Source organism: Silene latifolia, chromosome 1 (genome assembly GCF_048544455.1).
Source record: "Silene latifolia isolate original U9 population chromosome 1, ASM4854445v1, whole genome shotgun sequence".
In the NCBI taxonomy this organism is placed as follows: domain Eukaryota; kingdom Viridiplantae; phylum Streptophyta; class Magnoliopsida; order Caryophyllales; family Caryophyllaceae; genus Silene; species Silene latifolia.
Window position 1 is genome coordinate 145317323 of NC_133526.1, and position 19145 is coordinate 145336467.

At 37.9% G+C, this 19145-nt stretch overlaps 1 protein-coding gene and 1 long non-coding RNA gene across 2 annotated transcripts; one reads left to right on the forward strand and one right to left on the reverse strand.

The window, feature by feature from the left end:
- Window positions 1-8205: 8205 nt before the first annotated feature.
- LOC141657400 (protein FAR1-RELATED SEQUENCE 5-like) lies at window positions 8206-9517 on the forward strand. Its single transcript, XM_074464632.1, has 2 exons — window positions 8206-8743; window positions 8844-9517. Exons 1-2 carry the CDS (start codon window positions 8206-8208, stop codon window positions 9515-9517), a joined length of 1212 nt encoding a protein of 403 aa, XP_074320733.1.
- Window positions 9518-13676: 4159 nt separating this feature from the next.
- On the reverse strand, window positions 13677-16526 carry LOC141605973 (uncharacterized). The gene is made up of 3 exons (XR_012526556.1): window positions 16409-16526; window positions 16202-16309; window positions 13677-14361 (listed from the first exon to the last, which is right to left on the reverse strand). It is a non-coding gene; the product is annotated as an uncharacterized LOC141605973 (long non-coding RNA).
- Window positions 16527-19145: the final 2619 nt, after the last annotated feature.

Here is a 19145-nt window from a genome sequence, read left to right on the forward strand (position 1 = left end):
CAGTAAAAACAGTAACTTCTGACCCAATCAAATAAGAACGAAACTTCTCTAAGGCGTAAACTACAGCTAGCAGCTCTTTTTCAGTGGTAGTGTACTTCACTTGAGCCTCATCCAGAGTTCGGCTCGCATAGTAGATAGCATTTAAAGCTTTGTCTTTCCGTTGGCCTAGCACCGCTCCTAGTGCATAGTCACTGGCATCACACATTATCTCAAACGGCAACTCCCAGTCGGGAGGCTGTATGATCGGCACACAGACTAAAGCCTGCTTTAACCTGTTAAAAGCAGAAAGACACTCATCAGTAAACACAAAAGGGGCATCCTTAAGTAGCAGCTGTGTAAGTGGTATAACAATTTTCGAGAAGTCCTTGATAAACCGGCGATAGAAGTAGGCGTGTCCAAGGAAACTCCTCACCCTCTTAACATTGACAGGAGGTGGTAATTGCTGAATCACTTCCACTTTTGCTTTATCAACCTCTATTCCCCTATCAGAAACTAAGTGCCCTAAGACAACTCCCTCGTTGACCATGAAATGGCACTTCTCCCATTTAAGCACGAGATTAACCTCAATGCAGCGCTGCAACACTTTATCAAGGTTAGACAGACAGTTAGAAAAATCACTTCCATAAACACTGAAATCGTCCATGAAAACTCCCATAATAGACTCGATAAACTCTGAAAATATCCCCATCATGCACCTTTGGAAGTGTAAGGAAATATCCGTAAAATTCCCTTAAATTTTAGGACTATAACGTAATTTTAACATGTGATTAATTGTCATAAACGAAAAACAAGAGAAAACGATAAGAGAATAAAATCAACTTCGGGTCCTTGTGCGATTCGGCCTAATGAACAGAAATCAATATAGATTTCCTCCTAATCGTTGCACCCAAGATCGTCTGAGACTATGCCCCTTGTGCTAGAAATTACTCTCTAATTGCCTTGCAATATTGAGAGAGTTTTGTGAGTTTTTCTGATGTGAGATCTAGGTTTTCAGAGAGAAATGCTCCAAAAACCTAATTTTTGTGCAAAAAAAATGAATTAGGTCAAAAGGAGAGAAAGCTCTCCTTTTGTTCATTCTCGGTCCGCACGGTTCCCAATGGAGAGAGTGGGCTTTCCACTTTCTCCTTATTTTAACTCGTGGTCCGACTCGTTTTGCTAAAATGTATATGACGGGTTTTTAATTATAAATCGTCACTCGTTATCGGATAATAAAACATCGACTAGTAACATGAATTAGTCGACACATATTAATACTTGTCCGATAATGACAATATTGTATAATTAATTAAATTCAATATACATTAATTAAATATAATCGTTTATATTCAATTTACGAATTAACTGCATCCTGCGATAAGCAAATACGCCCTGAGGACAAGTAAATATAGTCTTAGCTTGATCGTCTGGGTGGATAGGGATCTGAAAGAACCCTGAATACCCGTCTAAATAGCAGAAAAACTTATGAGAAGCTAACCTTTCTACCATTTGATCAATAAAAGGAAGGGGAAAGTGATCTTTCTTGGTGGCGGCATTCACCGTTATCGTAATCTATACACATCCGCCAACCAAATCACTACGCTAGTGTGTATTAATTCATTCTTATCATTCTTAACCACGTAGTCCCTCCTTTCTTCGGGACTACCCGCAGACTGACTCGCCCATTTAGAATGACCAACGAGAATAAATAATACATGCGTCGAAAGCAACTTCATTACCTCACCATCACAACATCTTGCATCTTCTCGGTTCATCTGCGCTGACCACATCGCAAGGTTTGTGATCTTCCTCCAGCTCTATCCTGTGCATACAAATATCGGGACTAATCCCCTTGATATCTTCCAATGAATAACCCAATGCTTTCCTGTTTTTCTTAAGCACAGCTAACAAGGAAGTCAGCTGATCATTATCAAGCTTAGCACTAACAATGACTGGATATTACTCAGTATCGTCTAAGAAAACATATTTTAGATGAGAAGGAAGAGGCTTACGCTCTGTTACCTTTACCTCAATGGAGCAAAGAGTGCTAATCATTTGTTCCACTTGCTCTCCCTCAGCGTCGGTGAGTTCACGCTCATCTAAATCATCTATAAGCAAATCCAACACAGCGTCATCGTCATCTGGGCTATCTGCACACTCATCAAAAAGTATAAGAGCTTCTAGTGGGTCCTTCATGAAAGAACCCGATCAGAAATCATAGATAGACTCATCAATAATATCAACCGAATAACAAGTATCCTCTATCATTGGCCGAGCCAAAGTGCTAGGCAGACTGAAAGTGATTGCGTCATCCCCTACTTCAAGAGTCAAACGCCCTTACTTGACATCAATAACGGCCCCAGCTGTACAAAGGAATGGTCTTCCTAAGATAATTGGGGTCTGGATATCCTCAGCTATATCTAAAACAATGAAATCCACTGGTATAAAGAGCTTGCCTATTTTCACAGGCACGTCCTCTAAGACACCTAAGGGCCTTCTAACAGATCTATCAGCCATCTGTAGAGTAATGTTAGTGACTTTAAGATGACTCATATTCAATTTCTTGCAGACAGATAGGGCATGACACTGACACTGGCTCCTAAATCACAACGAGCCTTATCAATAACCACATTGCCTATAACACAGGTAATAGAGAAGCTACCCGGGTCTTTTATTTTAGGTGGAGCTTTATTTAAAAGTAAATTGCTAGACTCTTCCATAAATGAAACCGTCTCAAATTCACTTACATCTCTCTTACGCGTCACAATATCTTTCATGAATTTAGCGTAAGTAGGTACCTGGGTAACAAGTTCGGTAAAAGGGACGAGTACCTGGAGGTTCTTCACAACGTCCACAAACCTACCGTACTATCGCTCGATCTTCGCATCCTTCAGACGACCTGGGAAGGGCACTTTGGTAGCAATGAGTGGACCCACAACTTTCTCTTTACCTTTATCAGTGCGTGACGTCTCCACAGCAGGGGAAGATGACACGGTCGCGGAATTAGATAGTAAAATAGGATCTCCGCTCCTTCTGGTACTCGATCGAGTACTTTTACCACTCGATCGAGTGGTTTCATGTTGGGAAATACTCGATCGACTATTCCCTTCACTCGATCAAGTGATCTCTTTTTCAGGTTTACTCGATCGATCATAATTATCACTCGATCGAGTGATTTCCTCAGCAACTTTACTCGATCGAGTAGGAATATCACTCGATCGACCATCAGCAATTTGGGCACTACTCGATCGACCATAATTATCACTCGATCGAGTAATGGGATGAATTATTTCACTCGATCGAGTAGATTGTTCACTCGATCGAGTGTCTGGCCAACACGCAGCAAGGATTTCGTCCAAAAACTCATCCATATCATCTTCTGGGGTATCTTCAGCTGTCAAAACCTCGTCTTTTGGTACTTTTGGCCCCTCATGAGTAAGGCCAACTTGGAGATTCGTTGCACTAACTGGATCGCATGTTGGTAGAAGGTTGGCTTGGTCTTTCGCGAGCTTTAACTGCGCGACTTGTTCTCTCAACTCCAATATGTCGGTTTCATTCCTATTGCACTTCTCCCCAAACTGTTGTGTTAAATTCAACATCAAGGATTTTAGTTCGGCAATTTCTTCATTTGCAGAAGGAGAGACCGGTTGCGGCGCTTGCGTAGAAAGAGTAGAAACATTCTTCATTTCTTCATACAGTTAAGAAAAAGGAACTCCTTGCTTGTATTTCTGATAAGCAAGGACGCGCTCTATACTCGCCAGACACTCAATAGGGTCATGCCCTTCCATACAACATCTACCACATAATTCCACATGCTCAGTAATTGAACAAACCTGTGCGATTTCACTCACAGCTTTCGTAATCTCCACTTTACCTAGACTTTTGCTAGGACTTTCCACTGCAGCCGTAGCCAACTCGTTAACTTGCTCACTACCTCGGGGATTTTCATATTCTGAAACATGAATGGCCATCTCTTCAATAAGGCGCCACTCTTGATCATCTTCAACATTCTTCGTGAATCTCCCTTTATATACACTATCTAGAATAGCTCTTTGGTTTCGATATAACCCGTTGTCGAACTGGGTACAAAGGAACCAACGTTTGAGACCATGGTGGGGCATAGAACGGACGAGCTTCTTTAACCTCGCCCACACCCATCCAAATCTTCAGTAGGTAGTTGCTCAAAAGAAGTAATCTGAGCTCTCAAGGCATTTGTGCGCTGCGGTGGGAAATATCGCCTGTAAAAGGCCAAAGCAAGGGAACTCCAGTCGGTTACACCGGCTGCCTCCCTATCTAGATCTCTCAACCATTCCCGGGCATCATCAGCTAAAGAAAAGGGAAAAAGAGCTCCCTTCACCTTATCCTGTGTCACCCCAGCAGCAAGAGGAATGGTAGAGCAATACTCCGTAAACAGCTCTATATGCCTGCATGGATCTTCTTCAAGTACCCCCCTAAAGAGATTTCTCTCGACCAGCTGTATGTAGGATGGGTGGATTCCAAAGGTTCCCAAATCAGTAATGGGTAGTAAGAAACCTTTTGGAGGGAATCCACATTCGGCTCTGAATGGCTGGCTATATTCGGCATTCTGGCAAATAGAATTTATAAAGCAAAACAGAAAACCTGCAAAACTAATCAAAAACTTTGCAGAAATGAGATCAGTCTCAAGGAATAAATTCCTTGAGACGAGAAACAAACTTAAATAAAGCAACAAAATTGCGCCACCTCCCCGGCAACGGCGCCAAAATTTGACAGGGCAGTCGTATACCTATCAAAAATAACCAACTGGCTCTAACTAATATAGCTAGGGAAGTCGGGTCGATCTCCACAGGGAGATGGGAAAATGTCAGCTTCGTCTAAGTTTGTCACGGTAACCAAATTGGGGGGTTTTAATTGTATTATTCTAAACTAATAAAAGGGATAGAGAAGAAAGAACAAGAGAATAAAGATTAACCAAGTAGAGAAAGCAGCTAAGACAGACGGTTCACCATGATCGTTCAGTCAAGTAATCTAGGCCTCAGGTCAATGCAGGTATGGTCTAAGGAGCAGTGAATATCTCCTTTCGGTCTCAATTCGCCCTAAAGGACAAATAGCTTAGCTTTCGCCCTCACTATAGTGCCCTATTGTTTCGCTACAAGTCTCGCCCTTTCCAACCTTTCGGTCCAGGTCAAGGTTTACTGTGATATAAATGCCTAATTGCGTCGACTCAATTAAACAGATACAGATAAATGCAGCAGTTAACAACGAGGACTACACCAACATTAACCTAATAAATCGATTACTATCCCTTCACAATCATGGATCCCCTTAGTCTTAGCAAAAGGGAATTAGCTATGCATCACTATTGAATCAACAACAATAACATATAGATAATTGAAACTAAACATACTTAACAAAGCTAATAAAGATCGAATAGGGTAAAGATGATCGTAATAAAGGAAAGAAAGAAATAAAGCACTAATTAAGATTAAGGAATTAAGAAGGAATAATAGTATCAATCGCAAATCCGAATTCAAGTAGCAAAAAGGATGGAAAGAGAGCAAAATCCAAGGAACAGTAACAAAATGATGGAGTAAAAGTGAATGAGGAGGAGAGTTACGCAGTCTACTGTATTAAGTAGTACACGAAAATCCTCCTCTAAACCTAATCCATAACTAAATTACAAAAGCCCATACGAAATTAGGCGGAAAATAGTCTATAACAGACTAAAGCACTCGATCGAGTGGAAATAAACCACTCGATCGAGCAACTAAGCACAAAACCCCTCGATCGAGTGGATATAAACCACTCGATCGAGTAACTCCTTGCAATGCCTACTTGATTGAATACTGGGACCGCTCGATCGAGTAACCTCAGTATATAAAGCATTCGATCGAGTAGAAAATTTACTCGATGGAGCTATCTTGGTACGTTTAGGCACTAAACACCTTCCGAAACTAGCTCACGCGTCTTCAAAGTTATAGATTCCAAGCTCCGGCTTCTTGTTCCCCATACATGCATGCAAATGGGACGAGTTTAGGCTCGATTTAGCTCCTCTTTGGTTTATTCCTGCAATTTACATAAAACGAACCAAAGTAGAATATTCGGGGGTATTTGTAGCCAGATGCTACATAAATAGTACAGAAATGCATGTAAAAATGAGGTAAAAACCTTATATAAAGTACACGCATCATAGGTCTTCTAAGCTATCGAGATGTCACCCCCTTTTCTTTTTACCTGATTTAGATTCTTTATTTGTTCATTTGAAATTTCACCATCGTTGTATAGCTTGCACATAGATGAACATGATTGATTGATATATATATATATATATATATATATATATATATATATATATAAGCGGGATCTCGTGAGTTTGGTTCTTACGGTGAGTTTGTGCTTACAAATCTCAGCCACTAAATCAAGGGAAACCAAGGGCTGAGATCATCCGCTGCACAATGCCACGTCAGGAAAAAAAAGAAAAAGGAAATTAGAAAAAAAAAACAACTGAAAAGTGAAAACTGAAGGAAAGACTTCATTCACACGATATTTCTTTCTGTATCTAACATCTCTCTTCAAATCAAAACCCTAAAAAAACACAAGGAATTGCAGGTAGACAAATCTTCTGATCAAAAACCTAATACGATTATCGAAATCAAGCTTCAAACGAATTACAGGTAAACGTTTTTCGAAATTAATGACGAATTCGTTGATTTTTATTATATTGAATCATTGATTCATATGGATGTTTTCTAATTGAAACAAATTAATGTAGAATTCATTGATTTTAATTGAGTTGAATCGTTGATTTTATTGTTTTCAGGTATAAAAGATGGACAACGAAACTAATAACAATGCTAGCGAAGAAATCAACTCCACAGTAAATATGGAAACAGGTAATAATGCATGAATTTTAAACCTATTCCGATATTGTGATGATACTTATTCAATCAATCAATAGATTATATTGATTCTTATCTGTTTCTCAGTTGTTGTTTATTGTACTGTTATTCTGATATTATTGTACAGTAAAATAGAGTAACAGTAGAGTAACATGATGATATGCCTTATAACAGAGTAGGATAAGAGTAACAAATTCAGTATTATCTGGCTTATAACAGAGTAGCATAAGAGTACGGTTATTCTGATATTATTATACTATTATTTTAACAGTAGAGTAACATGATGATATTAATGTACTGTTATTCTGATATTATTCTACTATTATTGTGATATTATTGTGCAGTAGCATGAAAATATATGGCTTATAAGAGAGTAGCATAAGAGTAACATATTTAGTATTATTGTGATGTTATTGATTGGCATCTGTTTCCCAGCTACTGTTATCGTATTGTTATTGTCATATTACTGCAATGTTGATCATTCCCTCATAGTACTGTTATTGTGATGTTACTGTGATATTAATGCCCTCTGACTGTAGTGATTATAATCATTTACTGTCCCAGATGTTTCTACTGTTTCTATTGTTGGGGAAATTGCAATTGTAGCTAATGCTGAATCTTCAAATAATAATATAGTCTCCACCCCAACTTGTTTAGACGAAGAAGACGATGAGTTTGTTCCAACTCTTTATTACAGCAGTACACCGGGGGGTACTGAACAGTGCGTAAGAACTGTTGAGAGTGATTTTACGCCTAAGCGTGGCATGTTCTTTCTTACCTTGGAGGATGGAATATAGTTATATTCCATATATGCATTGGCTTGTGGATTTTATGTGAGAAAGTACACAAATGGGAAAGTAAAGTGGGCGTCAACGTAAAATCACTAGTCTGTAACAGACAGGGATATAGAGATATGAAAAGGAAACTGCGTCTTGAATCAAACAATTAGGAAGCTGGTAATTCGAGTACAACAGAGAAGAAAGAACCAAAAACTAGACAACCAAAGAAGCATTCACTGACAAAGTGTGGCTGCAAGGCAAACATGAGGTTGAGAACCTGTCCAAAAACAGACGACAGACCGGCTGGATATATTATGGACATCTTTACAGAAGTTCACAATCACTCTCTTTACTCTGTCAAAAATAGAGAATTCCAAAAGCAGTCAAGGGACGTCCATGATTACATTAAGAGGACCATTATTGATCATACTAAGCTAAACATAGGTCCAACATTAAGCTTCAGAATTCTCAAGGAATACTCAAATGGGTATCAGAATATCGGTGCCTCTTTGCTAGACTTCAAAAACTTCAAACAAAATGTCAAGTGTTACATTGGGGATAAGGATGCCAAAATGTTCATTGGGCATTTCAAAATGCTTGCTGAAATAAAGGGGTTCTATTTTGCTTATGACAAGGATGAGAACAAATGTTTGACGAAGATTATCTGGGCTGATAAGGAAGGCATAAACAACTACAAATTATATGGAGACACGATCTTGTTTTACCCTACTTATGGGACAAACAAATATTTCATGGTGTTTACTCTGTTCACAGGAGTAAACCACAACAAGAAAACAGTGACTTTTGCGGCTGGATTACTTGAATTCGAGAGTCAGGAATCATTCGAATGGATTTTTACAAAATTTCTGGAAGCAATGGGGCAGCATCAACCTCAGTGTATAATAACCGACCAATGCCCTGGAATTAAAAAGGCATGCCCAAACATTTTCAAAAATTCTGTGCATAAGTACTACATGTGGCATATCATGCAAAAAGTGCCTGAAAAAGTGGGAAGAGCAATCTGCAATGACACAAATTTTATGACAGACATAAATGTTATTGTTTGGGATGTTGACTTAGAACCAGAAGAATTTGAACAACTGGAAAACCGTTATTGAAGCACGTGGTATGCAAACCAACCGTTGGTTGAAGTACGTATTCTCAATCAGACAAAAGTGGATACCGACTTATTTTCCTGATCTACCTCTAGGTTGTTTGATGAGGACAACCCAGAGATCTGAAAGTTCAAACAGCTATTTCAAACGGTTTGAAAGCCACTTTGGAACCCTTGTTGAGTTCTGGATGAGGTACAATTCTGCAATAGAACAACAAAGGCATTCACAAAGGCAAATGGACACTACCAATGAGCATAGTATGCTCGAGAAAGTAGGACCAATGAAGGTAGAGATGCATGCGTCACTTGTGTACACACATCCTATCTTTGCAGACTTTCAGAAGGAAGTCAAACATGCGATATGCAGCATGAGGGTCGGTGGTTTGACAACACAAGGGATAGTGGAGTACCATGATGTTCGTGCTGGACTGAAGCACAGAAATTTCCGAGTGGAATTTTTCATCCAAACTAACGAGAGCAAATGTGCATGTAAGCTATTTGAGAGGCGTGGCATTGTCTGTGGACATATACTGTGGGTGTGGAATGGTAGGCAGGTATACAAGATACCTGAGCCTTATGTTCTTGCTCGATGGACAAAGAAATCCTACAGACCAATTGTCCAAGATGAAACTGGAAAGGTCATAGAAGACATTGACGAAGCTGACATCAAGAAAGCTGAGATGTCAAAGGTTTGGTCTGAGATTTATGCAAATGTCAGGGTGATGGACATGGTTAAACAAATGAAGCAACTGCAGAAAACCCTGAAATAGTTCAGGGAGAACATCACAGGCCCAATTGAAACGAAAACTAAAAGCTAGGAAATCGAGGATCTTCTTGGCATCACAGCTTCAAATGATATTGACCTTCGACCGCCAAACAAGGCCAAGAATAAGGGAAGTGGTAAAAGATTGAGGTCGTCGAAAGAAAAGGCCAAGAGCAAGCCAGTAAAGAGGAAACGAAGATGCGGTAACTGCAAGAAGTGGGTAAACCACAACAGTAGAACTTGTAATCTTCCTTTTGTTGAAAGTCCCCCTTCTGATGACGATGACGAAGAAGAATCAGAAACTAAAGAGGTATGAATCTGCACTATTATTCTGTTATTATTCTCATGTTATCCTGTTATTATGTTGTTATTCCCCTATTATTCTATTGTTACTCTGTTATTCTGCTGTTATTCTGCTATTAATGTGATGTTATTTTGCTCTAATTGTTACGTTGCCACAATGACAAATAGTAAAGTAAAAATTGCAGGAATATGAATCAAATGCATGAACTGAAAAAGACACAAGAGACGCAAAAGACAAAGGGCTATGATGAAGACCTCGCCAAAACGTCAAATACTTTTACTATTTGTCATTGTTTGAATACATTTTATCCTAAAAATGTTACTAGATAATAAAATGAGACCTACATTATATGAGATTTATTACTAGTTACTTTACTTTTTTTTTTAATCTTATCTGATTGTCTTCCACAAACCAACCATAAATAAACTGCATTTAGCACTACAATAATAGTTGAATAACAGATTAGTATTATTAATAAAAGGCAGTTACACTTTTTGTATCACACTGTTTGTATGCAGTTTTTGCACTAACCATAAATAAACTGCACTCGTTCATATCAAACTATTTGCATCCCACAACCACCTATAAATACTTGCATTGGAAAAAAAACACAGACTGTAAATTTCATTCCAAAAAACCTCTTCATCTCCTTTGCAAAAGGTAATTTCCTATCTTTCTATTTTTATTTTTCCTTGGTTCCACTATATTGCATTCTGCAAAAGGTAATCATCTTTCTTTTGCTTTGCTTTGCTTTTGGTTGAAATATTTTGAACATCTTTTTATAATGCATAAAGGTTTCTACTTCCCATGGTGCAGAATGAGTGCCGTAACTGACAATAACCAAAGGTCTCCAAGACAGATGGAACTTGATGACACAAAGGAGGAAATCGATGAAGCGAAACAGAAAACAGAGTCATTTTCAATAGAGTTGATCGATACACAAACCAATGTCGAGGCCGCAGAATGCTGTGAAGAGATCTTAATAAGAGATCTCGAAAATGTTCAAGCACGATTGAAGGTTGCTGAACTTCACAATGAACGTATGCGTAGACAGTTGAAGGAAAAGAAAAATAGGTACTACAAAGAAGCCGACATGGACAGTCAATTCCTCGCTGGTGTGAATGCTTTGCAGAAGTCGTATGCTGAAGTCTATCCTTCAATCCCTGATAATTGGACACCTTTTCTGAAAGCCATGGAACTTATGGATGCATACAAAAACTCTTTTAGGGATGAGTCAGTGGAAGTTGAGAGCACTGTGCAAGGACCTGTGCGCAGGCGTCAGAGGACAGAATAAAGATTTAAAAATCTATCCATGATGGTCCAGAGTTCCTCCTTTAAAATATTTGTTGCTTCAAAATAATGTTGTTAGGTTCTTAAAACAATGAACTATTTTAATATGTTAGAATGTTGATGTTTATTGTTTAACTACTATGCTCCAAATTATTGTTTATGTTTATTGTTTAACTACTATGCTCCAAATTATTGTAGAATAACATTGGAATATTAGCAGTCCTTATACAGAATAATAGTGCAATAACAGAAGAATAATGGTGGAATAACAATAGAATAACAGTGGAGTAAACCGTCACTTACAGTTGAATAGAAATGGATAGTGTTTGAACAAAGTAAAAGTAATAGGAAAAGATTAATTAAAAAAGAATAACAGTGGAATAACAGTAGACTAACAGTGGAATAACAGCAGAATAAACTACTCATTATGCGGAATAATAGTGCAATAAGGCAGAGTAATGGTAGAACAACAGTGGACTAAAAGCAGTCTAAACTACTGCATTTACACTTGAATAAAAATGAATAGTGTGAAAAAAAAATAAAACTAATAGGAAGGCTAAAATAATGGTAGACTAACAGTGGAATAACAGCCGAATAAACTAGTCAATACGCAGAATAATAGCGGAATAACAGTGGACTAAAAAAGCAGTCTAACCTACTGCATTTACACTTGAATAAAAATGAAAAGTTTTAAAAAAATAAAACTAACAAGAAAGCTGAAATAATAGTAGACTGACAGTGGAATAATAGCAGAATAAACTAGTCCTTATGCAGAATAATACTGCAATAATAGCAGAGTAATGGTGGAATAACAGTGGACTAAAAGGAGTCTAAACTACTGCATTTACACTTGAATAAAAATGAATAGTTTTTTCTTCAAAAAAAATGAATAGTTTTAACAAAATAAAACTAACAGGAAACCTGAAATAATGGTAGACTAACAGTGGAATAACAGCAGAATAAACTAGCCCTTATGAAGAATAATACTCCAATAACAGCAGAATAATGGTGAAATAACAGTGGAGTAAAAGCCGTCTAGACTACTGCATTTACAGTTGAATAAAAATGGATAGTGTTAACAAAATAAAACTAACGGGAAAGCTGAATTAAAAGTAGAATAACAGCAGAATAAACTACTGCTTGTATAGAATAATAGTGCCATAACAGCAGAGTAATAGTTTAACAACAGTTGACACTAGTAAAGCACAACACGAGCTTTACAAAAAGTGCGGTACAATTAACTTATGCAAAACGATAACACTACTTCGGTACGAGATGCCAAAATACATATCAAATACTTATTCAGACTCTACTGGATCCACAACAGTCAGCGGTACAGCATTCACTATAATGTCTGCATCTTCACTTGTAGCATAACATTTTGGTTTCAACTTTTTCTTAGCTGGCGCCAATCCCAAGGTCTTAGGCCTCTAATTCTCACAACACTTCACCTTATCAAGCACTAACTTCCTATAGACATTGATATCAACCAAAATCAAAGAAGCCGATATTTCTACGCAATAGCTTTGACGAGATACCTTGCTGTGAAGATTGGAGTCAAATACGCTGCCACCATATTCAGCCGTTGTATACAACAACAAACAGCCAGACTCGGTATCCAGCGGTTCCTTCTTTTTCCATCTAAATGGCACATCCACGACTTTAAAGTTGCGACAATCTTTAGCCTTCATAATATTTTTAGACTCCAAAAACACATGCATATGGTTTGCCACAATCTCTGCCAGCGTTCTGTAGTCCGATAACTTTTTGCCCTCATGAGACGTGTTGTCCAATAAATCAATAGTTTCATTGATGAAGTTGATGCAGACACAAGAGTAGTGATAATTGTATAGAATAGGCACAAACACAAGGTCAGAGTTGAGTCGACATCTTTCATTGCAGGACTGTAAAAACAATATTCCATACTTGCAACAGCCTTTTACCCGGACCGTCAACAGGGCTTAAGGAATCAAAGTTTTCCAACAATGAATAAAGAGTGTCTTCCTAAAAAGAAAGCATAAACAACAAAAAATAGTGCACACGTGTTAGAAAATATATCACTAGTTATGAGTAAATAAAGTAGGTAATAACGCAAATAGCAAAGAGAAAAACCAATACCATATGACGAAGTTCGAAGAACATTGAGCTTGGTTCTGAATGTTCTTCAAACTCCAACGAATTCAAAAGAGTCGACCAACCGTCAACTACTCTTGTTGACATCATAGCAGTTACATCTTCTATAGAAACAATATCCCCCCTGTCCAAAAACATGCCGACCTCCTCGTTGTACACGGTTAACATCTCACTGCATTCACAAAAATAACATATAATAAGAACACAACCAGCGGAATAACAGTGGAATAACAGTAGAATAACAGTTGAATAACAGTAGAATAACAATGAAATAAATAGTGGAATTACTGATACTAGTTTGGCACTAGTACTTTGACAAAATAACAGCTTAATAACAAGAGATTAACAGACAATAACAGAACAATAACAGTTGAAAACAAAAGAGTAACTGAACAGTAACACCACAATCAAAGAAATGAAAATGGAGACGTACTCTTTTTTCAAACGAGCATCTTCACGAAAAACAAAGTCCACCACTTGCTTCCGCACCTTTAGCATCTTAGAGAACTGTTTTTTTTTTCCGCAACAAATCCGACACGGCAACAAAACTACTGTCCACTGGCCCGCAATTCATAGAGCAACCAAGGCCATCGTCTGACCTACCCCTTTTACGGCTACCCAAAGCCGACTTTGGACTCATAGTGCTATCAACAGACATGCTTCCCACTTGATGGCTCGCAGTAGGGCTGCTTGCAGACAATTGACCGTTATCGGTGACCGTAGATGAAACGCCGGACTCAACAACAGGCTGCGTCGTCTTTGTGACACCCTCATTTTTAGCGTTAGATAAACACGTAAATTCTACAGAAAAACTGACAGGATATGTTTGTAATTGGTTCAACTAGATAAAAACCTGTAATTTTAAAAACTTTTCTAAACCATTCACAAACATCTCCAAATGAAGAGTGCCAAAACCTGCAAATTCTAACAAACTAATTTACATAACATAGCTAAAGTAGCGAGATTAAAGTGATACAAACCAACGTAAAAGAGGGAGACATATGTCCCTCCAAAATATAAACACAACCATATGTTTAAAGGTTTACTACAAAATATAACCAAACTAAGTCCAAGGTTCTTTTGCTCACTAGCTCGTCCGTGTACCCCATCTAATCATCATCAACCTGTCAATCGCATTTTATACAAACACGAAAGCCACAATTCAGTGGGGAGTAACTTCGAGTCCTCCCAGCCACGAAATGTCATATTTAATATAACATGTAAACATAAGAATATGAATACGAATCACACATAGCCTTAGCATATAGATGCTAGACAAACGTGCTTATCATGTGAACAACAATATAACAACACATAGTCCTAGCATGTGAATACTAGACCGACTCATACTACACTATCATGTGAATCACATAACATCCAGGAATCCAAACTCTATCAACCATAGCCGGCTTGCATCTCACCTTCTATGATTCATAGAATCATCAAACAAGAAAGGACAATATATCAAAGACAGGCATAAGTTCTTAGCACCGTCAATAGTCACTCTGTAACTCGAGTCTATACCACGAGGTAGGGAAGGTAATCGAACCGGTATCTTGGCTCAGAGGTTCTATCAAAACATGGCCAAGACACAACACAACCCTAGCCTTAAATCACAGAGACCTAGACATGCGGATACACACCACCGCACCCAAGACCCACAATTTTTTTAAAACAAAGTGAGTACCCTAAGGAGTCCACCAAAGGGTTGGCTAGTACTTAAGCTGACCACTTACTCTCAAAATAAGTAACGAGGTCATGCCCCAACTTGGATAAAAACCCACCAAGTCAGGAACACAGAGGCTATTAAGCAGTGAACATATACTCGTCAAAGACTATAAAGGCCTATCTATGACATCAGCCGAAGTCACTCACCTAGGACCTAGTCCCAACTGAATGCTTTAGCCTACAACACTTAAGACATATAGGACACCCACTTAACCATAAGAGGGGCAAAGAGTCCAACTTTCAAACATAATGCTAACATTCTATCATGTGAAAGGCTATATAAATGTCTATTCAAATGAAAAATCCAACCATATCCTCAATGTTATCAATAACCAAAATATAGCTAACCTTCAATATCATAATCCATGAGAATAAGCTAAAATGGCAACAAGGCAAGAAGACTCAAGTATAAGGCAACCAATTCATCCAACAACCAACATGTGAAATGATAATTACAAATATCAAGGCATAACATAAAACATCCAATAACAACCAATCTCACCTCAAAGACAAACCCTCGACCCTAGTCCCGCGACGGGTCATTGGTCAAATCGAGGCTGACCGGTTTAAACCTAGTTTGACCAAACTCGTTTGGTCAATCTGGCCCAGCTCAGAGTCTTGGCCTACTTTTGGCCCAAATCATAATAATTATCACAATGTCATTCTCATGCTAAATTTCAATTTTTAACGTGTGAATGCTATCAAACTAAAGACTTTATTTTAATTTACAAAAATGGCTAATTCAACATTAAAGCCCAAAACCCGACCCAAAAGTCACGGACCAACCCCGGGTCAAGCACGGGCCTGCCGCGGCCCGTCACGGGCCTGTTTCACTGCTGTGAACAGTAACACGGGTCTGTGAACAGTAACTTTTCTATAAATTTTTTGATAAAACGACGCCATTTACTCATACGGACTCCGAATTGAGTGATTCAAGTGGCTAGACCACCTAATTTTTCGATGCCGTTCAATCTGTCATATTTTTGGAAACATTGGAAAACGTCTCGGTCCGGTACTGACGCGTTCCAGCCAACACGCGGATTTGACACAACACGTAATTACTCATCCAAATTTGTTCTAAACAATAATATACTAATGGTTAACATAAATTAAACATAATCATACTCATCTTTCTCCATTCATTCATTTATCAACAAGATCGTCTCAAACAACAACAAACAACAAACACAACTACTAATGGGACATTAATTCGTCGAGTAACTCGAAATATGTTACCTTAAGCTAGAAAAAGGCAAAATAACCCTTGAGAAAACCCTAAAAACAGTAGCTAACCATCATCCTCTACTATATAGGACTCCCTTATATCATCCTCATAATCTTCACCTATTAAAAACAACAAAAACACAATAATAATTACTAAAACCGAAATTATGCCCAAAATCATCTTAAATCAACATAATGAAAACTGAAATTAAAACATACTAGGATGTAGATCTTGAAGAGAGGATTCCGAAAATATAAATTTTGCGAAAATCGGACTAGAAACGAAGAAGTTATGATGAAATTACGATTGTAAGTTTTTTTTTTTTTTTGGGATTTCGGTCAAGAGGAACCAAAACAAGAACAAATGAAGCCTTAGGAAGAAATAGGAAGGAGGGGGAAGAAGGTGGGCCGTGGAAAGGGAGAAAGGAGCGGGAATTTGGCGGGATTTCATTAGTCGATTTTGGCTCGTTTCGACGATAATTTCGACGATAATTAGAACCGTTTGTCAAATGCAAATTCCGACAATGCCAAAGTTCTTAAACACGAGATTACAAGAAGATTGAGTACTCATATGACCCATTTCCAAAATCGTTTGCCCAATTTTCACAAGAATCGCCATTTTCCCCGATATGCCCTTATTTCGAAATAAAAGGTTTTTACATGGTTTAAACTATTTTTAAACATTTCGAAACTATCAAAATAAATACTTTAATTCAAAATATAATAGAATTATATTTCATTGAATTATTATTACTTCAAATACATTAATATTAAATTCAACTTTATTAATAAATTACTTCCGCCATATAATAACGATCCGAAATTACGGGTGTTACAATCATCCCTCCTTTTAAGAAGTTTCGTCCTCGAAACTTGCAAGTAGAAAACGAAAATACAATAAGGACGAACTCAATTTTCCAAGGCGAAAATCAAAACATTTAAAACAAATTGGAATTCCAAAAGATGATCCTTCAAGAGGGATTAAGAAAACTTTCAAAAGCACGATGTCCATATCAAGGGAATGAGAGAACTCTTGATGCATGCAAGCGCGCTATCATTCCGAATCAAGGACAAATCAAAATACGAAATCATTCGCCGATAAGTGCAGAACTAGTTATCAGACGTCTCCAATAACGAATCCTGACAACGAATCAACGCCAAAACAAAATGAAAGCGAAAGGTCAAATGCAATTGTTATAGAAAAATGGTAAATCATTTTTCAAACTTTACCAGAAGTCAAGTTTTCCAAATATAATACAAATTTTAACAACGAATCGAAAAGTTAACTCACATGGGTCCGAAATTACACAAAACGAGAAATAGCTTAGGTATCAAATCGAACACTAAGGTTGAAAGAGAGTGAGAAATCATTTTCAAATGTTATAGAAAGAGGTCAATTTGTAGATTTAACTCCAAATTTAAAATGATGAACCAAAAGTTTACTCAAACTAGATAGAATCTATGCAAGATGGAAAACAACTCGGGAACGAGAAGTGCAACTCGCGATAGGGAACTCACACCCAACAGACAAGAAGGAATTGAACTCTTAAAGGTGAAATTTTTGGATGAAGTCAATAAAGATGTCAACGAACAAGACGCTTTACTCAAAAGGTCAAATGAGTTCCAAAAAGGCGAACTCAACGGAACAAGCCGTTTAAAAGCAAGAATGACAATTGTCGGAGATCGGAATTAGGAAGATCGGTACATCGAGAAAGGTTCACTCAATTTTTCAACCACAGAGTCATCCTACTAGGTCCTCCGAACATCAACAGGGCAACAACCAGAGGCCACACTAACCCAAAGAGCCATCTGAACCACTCATCGACAAGTCTACTTATAAGCTAATCCTTGAGACAATCATATCCTCTACAATTATAACTTAACAATTTCCCAATCAAAATGTTTCCACCAATATCCTCCACCGAACAAAATCAAAATCCAAAGTCGAAACTAGTAACAATATTATACCCTTACCAAGATTCAATATTCCCAAACGCGTTCATGCTTGAAACCAACCCACAAGCAACAAGTTGCACTATCCAATCCATAATTAGCACCAACTATAAGATAAATGGGTTCATCACACAAATCATCTGATCGGTTTACTCAAGATTCACTATCCTACTTCCCAACAATATTCCAATTCCAATAGAAAGATTCCCCAAAGGATTAAATATAAGGTCCAAACTTACAATAACATTCCACAAACTTAGCTATCAATCCCCAATACCGTAAAGTAAGGCTCAAATGACAAACGAACAATCCCCGAACAAACAATGCCCAAAACAATCCAAAATAATCATAGAAATACTCCACCAAGGTAAACTAATCCCATTAGTCTCATCATCAAATCGAAACCAAAGTGAGTCTTATACCACCAAATCACGCGAACCTCAAATCGCAAGGAGACTACAACATTGCCATCATAAGAATTCCATCAAAAAATCTAGCTCTCATATTACATGGTCAAATACAAGCACAAACTCCTACACCAATCCCGACAGAAATCAAAATACAAAAATCCTCAAATCACATCCCACTAACTCTGTAAACATGGTCAACAAGGTACCAACTATACTAAGTAGATAAAGAGTGATAACGGGATAGAGAAACGGTAAAATATTTTCGAAGGGTGCATGAGCATGACAAGTTAGGAAACTAGGGAGTCGGACCGTAAAGATAACGGTTGACAGAAATAAGAGGTACTCGAGTTAAGAAGATATCTCGGGCAAGAAGAAGATACGTAAACTTCGGCATAAAAACAGGGTTCAACGAACGCTAAAGAGAAGGAGAGGAAAACAGAAGCGGCATAATGAAAGGTTTACCGTTTAACCAAACACTCCTCAAAGCTTATGGTCGCTATAATAAGGTTACATCACTAAGGTGCTCAACAAAGACTCAAAAGTCTACCAAATCATAGGACTAACAAGGACTCCACAATGGTAGGTTTTCCTCA